Source organism: Scylla paramamosain, chromosome 20, assembly GCF_035594125.1.
Source record: "Scylla paramamosain isolate STU-SP2022 chromosome 20, ASM3559412v1, whole genome shotgun sequence".
NCBI lineage: Eukaryota > Metazoa > Arthropoda > Malacostraca > Decapoda > Portunidae > Scylla > Scylla paramamosain.
Window position 1 is genome coordinate 14,013,995 of NC_087170.1, and position 7,500 is coordinate 14,021,494.

The window sequence follows — 7,500 nt, forward strand, 5'->3', positions numbered from 1 at the left end:
TCTTCTTCTTTCCTACCTTCTATCCACCTTTCCTCTCATATTCCTCACTACTCTTCCTCCTTTACGATTTTTCCTTCTTACATATTTCTTACATATTGTGTGAGAGAGAGAGAGAGAGAGAGAGAGAGAGAGAGAGAGAGAGAGAGAGAGAGAGAGAGAGAGAGAGAGAGAGAGAGACCCGTATAATACCCTTTACATCTGTGTGCCATATACGTATACTCTCTCTCTCTCTCTCTCTCTCTCTCTCTCTCTCTCTCTCTCTCTCTCTCTCTTAACTGCCGCCCGCTGGTTTAAAGGCCTCGTTCGGGCAGGATAATTGGGTGTCTTGCTCACTAAGGCATTGTCGATCGCTGCCCAATTGCACCTCAGCCTCTTTACTTGCCCCTCCCTCTATCTGTCCGCCTGTCTACCTGTCTATCTGAATGTTTGTTTATCTTCAAATCTCAACTCCGTGCACCTGTGAATTTATCCTGTGTCCTCTATTACCTGAAGTTTTCATTTTAACTTTTTTACCTGCTTATCTCTTCACCTGTTTGGTTGTTTATATTATGGTGTTCGTTAACATTTAATTTTCCTTTATTTATTTGTGGATTCATCTCTTACGTTGTTCTTTTTTGTATATCTATTTTTTTTTCCATCTTATTTTCTTTACCTGTCTTACCCGTTTACTTAAATTTCAGCTTTATCTACTTCTGAATTGGTCTCTTAAGTCGCTCTGTTGTGTATCTATGGGTTTTCATCTTATTTTGTCTACACACTTATCTCTGCAAGTACCTGTCTGCCTGCTACCTGTCTGTACCTGTCTGCCTGCTACCTGTCTGCCTGCTACCTGTCTGTCTTAATGTGTGTGTACATCTTCATATCTCATCTTTATATTTTACCTTTGAATTTATCTCTAAAGTCTATCATTCGTACGTATCTATAATTTTCATCTTAATTTATGTACTTGAACCTCTCTTTAACCCTTTACCGTCTGTCTGTGTGTTAACGTATGTGTAGCTTTAAATCTCATCTTTATATTCTACATCGTGTATTTCTAAATTTCACCTTTGTATGTATCTCAGTTTCTCTACATGCATCTCTTTATACTTGTTCTCTTGTGTACATAGCTGTCTGTCTGTCTGTCTGTCTGTCAGTCTGTGTGTTTTGCCAGTCTACAAATCTCTTTCATGTCTCACTCACTGGCTTCATTGTATTTTTTTCTCATGTTTTGGTGGTATTTTTTAAGTGTTTCGTCTTATTTATTTTGCTTGTGTTTCTGTAGTTTCCTTTATACGAGTATATATATATATATATATATATATATATATATATATATATATATATATATATATATATATATATATATATATATATATTTATATATATTTATATTGTCCCATTTTCTCTTCCTGTCTGATATTAATTACATTTGGTATTGAAAAAGTTTTCTGTCTATACTCTCACCTTTTCCGTTCTTTTATTTATTTATTTATTATTGTTATTATTATTATTATTATTATTATTATTATTATTATTATTATTATTAATAAAAGGAAATATTCACGAGGGAAATTTTGTATCGATGTGTCATTTCATCAAAATTTATACGCAGACCAATAATTCAAAATAAAAAAAATACTATTTAATAATAATAATAATGACAACAACAACAACAATAATAATAATAATAATAATAATAATAATAATAATAATAATATTATTATTATTATTATTATTATTATTCAATCTGTTTTTTGTCTCCGAAGTTTTCAATAAAATTCGTTTAGGTGAATACTTTTTTTCATCATTAAATTAAATCCATTCATAAATTTTCAATATTCATACATCAGCAATTCTTAATTTTGTTGGGTTCATGGTTGAAAAAAATAAATATTTGTATTATTATTAATTATTCATGAAACGAGATGAAAGTCCGCGATTCTGAATTCCGCTGACGATGTACACATTCCGTCACACACACACACACACACACACACACACACACAAATACACACAAATACACACACACACACACACACACACACTAATACAGACAGCTAACGCGCGCACACACACACACTCGCCTTACCTCACCCTTAATACCATAACACACACACACACACACACACACACACACACACACACACGTCAGCCAGCGAAGAGCCAAATTCCGCCATGAATACGTGAACAGCTAAAACGAGGCTTCGAAACCCGCACTGAACCACCCTTAAGCTCAGATCACAGAGTTAATACGTTTCGGTTCGCAGTTGGAGGCCATTCCCTGGAACTCAAGCCGTAAAATGGTTCTATAATCGTGTGAAGCACCAACGGTTCGGCGCGGTTCGAATGGAGGTTCATGCTGGTTAGGAATTTTGAGTCGGGTATTCGAATGTTTTTTTTTTTTCTTTACTCACCCGCAGCCACAGACAACAGGCAGACAGACACCCTTTCTCTGCCATTGTTTCCCACACACAGCCATTAAGATTACCAAGCACATTCCTTCTCTCTCATTTCCTTTTTTTTTCTCTTATTCATTCATTCAGTCCTAATATTTCCATCTTTTTTTCTTTTTTTTTCTTTGTAATTTTCAAATGGTTCACTTTTTTTTTGTATTATTCAATTTTGAGATTAGTTATTTCTATTTATTCTTATTTTTACTTGTCGTGTACTTTTTTTCTTCTCTTCCTCTCTCTCTCTCTCTCTTTCTTTCTCTCTTTCATTTCCTTTTTTATTTAGTAATTTTGTATTTATCGTTATTTTACTGTGTGAGTTATTTTCAGCAGTGCACTTCCTCAGTTTATCTTCGTGTCTATCTTCATGTTTATTTTTAGTTTACCATTACTTGTCTCTTACCAGGTTTTCTCTTTTTTCTTCCCTGTTTCCTTTGATTAAGTCTTTCATCTGCCTTTTTTTCTTTCTTTCTTTTCTTTTTTTTTGTTACTTCATCATTACAATTTTTCTCTTTGAAGATTTTGCTTCTTCTTTGCCTCTTCTTATAATTCTTTTTAACTTTTTTTTCTTTCTTATTTGTTCCTGCTTTCTTCTTTCCTCCTTTTCCTTTAAATGATCCTTTTTTTTTATCCTTTCGACGTATCTTCTTTTATTTCTTCGTTTCTTTTCCTTTCACTAATTCCTTATCATCTGTTTTCCTATACTAATCTCTTATATTTTTCTTGATAATTTCCTCGTTTTCCTTTCCCAAGATTTATTTTTAATCTGTGCTTTTCCTTACTTTCCACTGATTAGGTTTCTTCATCCACGTTTTTTCGTTTTATTTTCCTTGGCATCTTTCACTTTTTTTTTCTTTTTTTCTCGTTTGACGCACATGAAAGACGAAATATTGTTTGGATGCACGTTTCTTTGGCAGGCTCAGGTGAGTCTTGGGGGACAAGCCACGCTAATTAAAGGTGGAACAGGTGAAATAAACTGATAATAAATGACCACCACCATTACTAGTAACACTCAACCACTATCATCACCGTCACCACCACTGCTACTAATATTCATGTTCCTTCTTCACTTCTTTCTTTTTTCATTTGATTTTTTTCACGTCTTTTTCTCGTAAATACTGAAAATTTTCCGTTTTTTTCACGAGAGAGGTTTCGCTAGATTTTTTATCAGTATTTTTCTTTCTTTCTTTTTTCTTTCCTAAATTTCACTTGTCAGAGTTAAAAGTCTTGTTGAATATTTTCTTTCACTTTCGATTTCATGTTTCCTACCACGTCTCTCTCTCTCTCTCTCTCTCTCTCTCTCTCTCTCTCTCTCTCTCTCTCTCTCTCTCTCTCTCTCTCTCTCTCTCTGTCTCTCTCAGGTTCAAGTAACAGCCACTCTAAGCCACCGTGGTAAGTACACTGACAGCTGTGTATGTGTGTGTGTGTGTGTGTGTGTGTGTGTGTGTGTGTGTGTGTGTGTGTGTGTGTGTGTGTGTGTGTGTGCGGGCGCGCAGCGTATGGGTAGCAGACAGGTGTGCTTATTCAATCAGACCCCCTATCGTCACACACACGTTTTTTCTCCCCCTATTCTCTCTCTCTCTCTCTCTCTCTCTCTCTCTCTCTCTCTCTCTCTCTCTCTCTCTCTCTCTCTCTCTCTCTCTCTATATATATATATATATATATATATATATATATATATATATATATATATATATATATATATATATATATATATATATCTTTCTTTCCAGCTTTAATAAGTATCTACAAGAAAACTCCCAGCACATTCCTAAACACACAAACACACACACACACACACACGGGGGTAATAAGGACAATTTTTAATAATTATCCTTCACAGGTGTGCAGAGAGAGAGAGAGAGAGAGAGAGAGAGAGAGAGAGAGAGAGAGAGAGAGAGAGAGAGAGAGAGAGAGAGAGAGAGAGAGAGAGGAGAATGATAAGCTAAAACGAATATCTATGTAGCAATTTACAGATAGAGATAGACAGAGATAAATAGATAGATAAACGGGTGGGTAGACCGACAGGTAAACAGACAGGTAGAAATTATATAGATAGAGAGGTAAGAGCAATTTAAATATGTCCCCACTCCCTACCCTCCCCCCACACATGTGCACTGTAGGTATTAAGTCTTCAGAAAAGAAAATAAATAAATGGACGTGATAAATCCTTAAAAACTTTCAAAGGGGAGGTTATAATTTGGGGTGAATAAAAATGAATATGAAAACATTCCACTCACTTTCATAGCCACGACCTCGTTAACTACTACTACTACTACTACTACTACTACTACTACTACTACTACTACTATTTCTATTGCTACTGCTACTGTTTATCATCACCTCCTCCTCTTCTTCTTCCTTACTCCCCCTTCTACTGCTACAACTACTGGCAAATATACGTTTCTTTATAACAACGATGATTTAAAGCCTCTATAATTACATAAATAAAAAATAATATATACACACTCTCTCTCTCTCTCTCTCTCTCTCTCTCTCTGGCAAAACAAAACAAATACATCACAATAAGCATTCGTCGTGTCGCCAACTCCTAACTTCCTTCAATTTGCAAAGGAGGTTTCATTAACTTAAAAGCACTCCTGCAAACACGTCCCTCTCCCTCTCCCACCTCTCACTGCCTCTGTCTCAGTCACTCTGCCACAGTAACCCCTTGAACCTCCACCAAAGAAAACTAGGTTGTATGAGAGAAAACGTGGCTTTTCTCTCTCTCTCTCTCTCTCTCTCTCTCTCTCTCTCTCTCTCTCTCTCTCTCTCTCTCTCTCTCTCTCTCTCTCTCTCTTGTATTTGAAATGACGACTGCGCTGAGAGAGAGAGAGAGAGAGAGAGAGAGAGAGAGAGAGAGAGAGAGAGAGAGAGAGAGAGAGAGAGAGAGAGAGAGAGAGACTTTTGGCCAACCATCACTACTTTAATGACCTTCACCAGCCTCCAAACACACAAACACACAAACACACAGACACAGACTGAAGTTATTAACCGAAACTCAGGTGTGAAGGAAGGTGCGTGAGTCAGTCTCATTAACTCTACTACTCACCTGTGGAACTCTACCCCCCCCCCACCTCTCTCTCTCTCTCTCTCTCTCTCTCTCTCTCTCTCTCTCTCTCTTGCTTTCCTTTGGGTTTAATTTTTAATGGATCCTATTCGTGTTTATTATTAGTAAGTCGATAAAGGAATTCCCGTTTTCTTCCCTAAAGGTGAGGTTGTGGTAGGTCTTGTTAGAGGGGGAGTGGAGGAGGGGGGAGGGGCGTAGTGTGGCGAGTGAGTGAGCGAGGAGGTGGTGGAGTGCGGAGATGGTGGGGGGTTGGGTTCTAAATGTCTTTGTCTGTGTATTTCTCTCTCTCTCTCTCTCTCTCTCTCTCTCTCTCTCTCTCTCTCTGTATTCTTTTCAATCTCTCTTGTTTTGCCTTTGTGTTCACTGTTTTTCTTTTTTTCTTTTGTTTTATTCTTTATCATATGCATCTCGTTTGTTGTTTTCCAGTCTTTTTTTTTTGTTTTATTTTGTGTTTATTTTTCTTGTTTATGCGTTCTGGTGTTTACTTTTTTTTGTCAGTCTGTTTTTATTATTATTATTATTTTTCTATTGTCTATTTACTTTGTCCTGTCTTGTAACCTAAAAAAATCGTGTCTCTTTCTGTCTGTCTTCCTCCCCGTCACTTCCATCTATATTCCGTCTGTCTATCTGTTCCTACGTCTCTGTTCGTCCACCTGGAAGTTAAGGTTAATCATAAGACAATTAGAAAACGAAGGAAAAAAAAAACCTGTGGGGAAGAAAAGAAAAAAAAAGACCTGTTTAGAGAAAAGGCAAAAAAGGTTAAACTGTGACCTCATATTGACCTTATTTTTGTGGGAGTGGCTGAGGAAAAAATGGAGGAGGCGCTGACGACCTCTAAGTTAAGGGTTTAGGAAGAGAAGGGAAGAGGAGGGAAGAGGAGGAAGAGGAGGGAAGAGGAGGGAGGAGCTGCTAGTGACCTCCCTCTTCTTCCCCTCTAACCTCTTCTCCTCCCCATTACGCCCCTCAGGTCACCCCAGCACGAGGTCACAGGTGGGGGAGTGAGGGGGTCCTCGTCCCCTACTATATCTTAGGGGGTGTCTCTCCTTGCGTGGGCGTGGCTTGGTGTTGGCGTCAGGGGCGTGCGTGGGTGTTGTGCGTGTGGGGTATGAAAGGTCACCCACACGCACGTACACACACACGCATACGTACACATGAGCGCGCCTGAGACCTGTGTGCACCCTAACTACAGAAAATAAAATGTACACACGAAAAAAGTATACATGGAAAGGTACACACGTACATACACACTCATGACTTACATACCAAATTGATGTATGAGTAAGTATCTCTCTCTCTCTCTCTCTCTCTCTCTCTCTCTCTCTCTCTCTCTCTCTCTCTCTCTCTCTCTCTCTCTCTCTCTCTCTCTCTCTCTCACATAAGCACTTAAACACTTAAACACCCCTCCCTTTCACACACACACACACACACACACACACACACACACACACACACACACACACACACACACACATACGTACACACAAGTCTTAAAAGCCCCTTCTAATACTCCCCCCGCCCCCCACGCCCACGAGTACTCACCGAGGGATGGGCGCCCCCTCCATGTTCCGCCTTCACGTTGCCTAAATTCTTATTCACGGGGACCAAGGGGCGGGATGCTGCGTCTTTCCCATCTGCAGCATCTTCACTCTTCCCTGCCGCCGCTGCTGCTGCTCCCCCAGTCGCTCCCGCCCCTGCAGTGGCTCCCGACGCGGCGGCCCCACTTGTGCTGGAGGTCGCGCCCCCCGCCACGCCACCCTTCGTCAGTGCAGTGGTGGAGTTCCTGCAGGAGGGGGAAGAAGGAAGGAAGGATGCGTGAGTTGGTGATGTGGGGACGAACAATTTGTGAGAAGAGAAAGTTGTGTTGGTGTTGCCGTTTTGTTTCGTGATAAGTGATAAGGTGATACGGTGCGTGTGTGTTTGTGTGTGTGTTTTGAGAGATAAGGAGGCCAAGTGGAACGAGAGGAGGATGGGGGGAAGCAAGGAAAGAAAAAAAAAACG

At 39.2% G+C, this 7,500-nt stretch overlaps 1 protein-coding gene across 4 annotated transcripts in view; it reads right to left on the reverse strand.

The window, feature by feature from the left end:
* The window catches only part of LOC135110399 (synaptotagmin-7-like), a 147,772-nt gene that overhangs the window by 97,280 nt on the left and 42,992 nt on the right, over positions 1-7,500 (reverse strand). For 2 of the 4 annotated variants that reach the window (XM_064022675.1, XM_064022674.1), the window contains exon 1: positions 2,397-3,727. In XM_064022675.1, the coding sequence (XP_063878745.1) occupies positions 2,397-2,441 (45 nt within the window). In that variant the 5' untranslated portion in view covers positions 2,442-3,727. Of the gene's footprint in view, positions 1-2,396; positions 3,729-7,041; positions 7,283-7,500 lie in introns of those variants that run through there. The other 2 variants (XM_064022678.1, XM_064022673.1) reach the window with 2 other exon arrangements.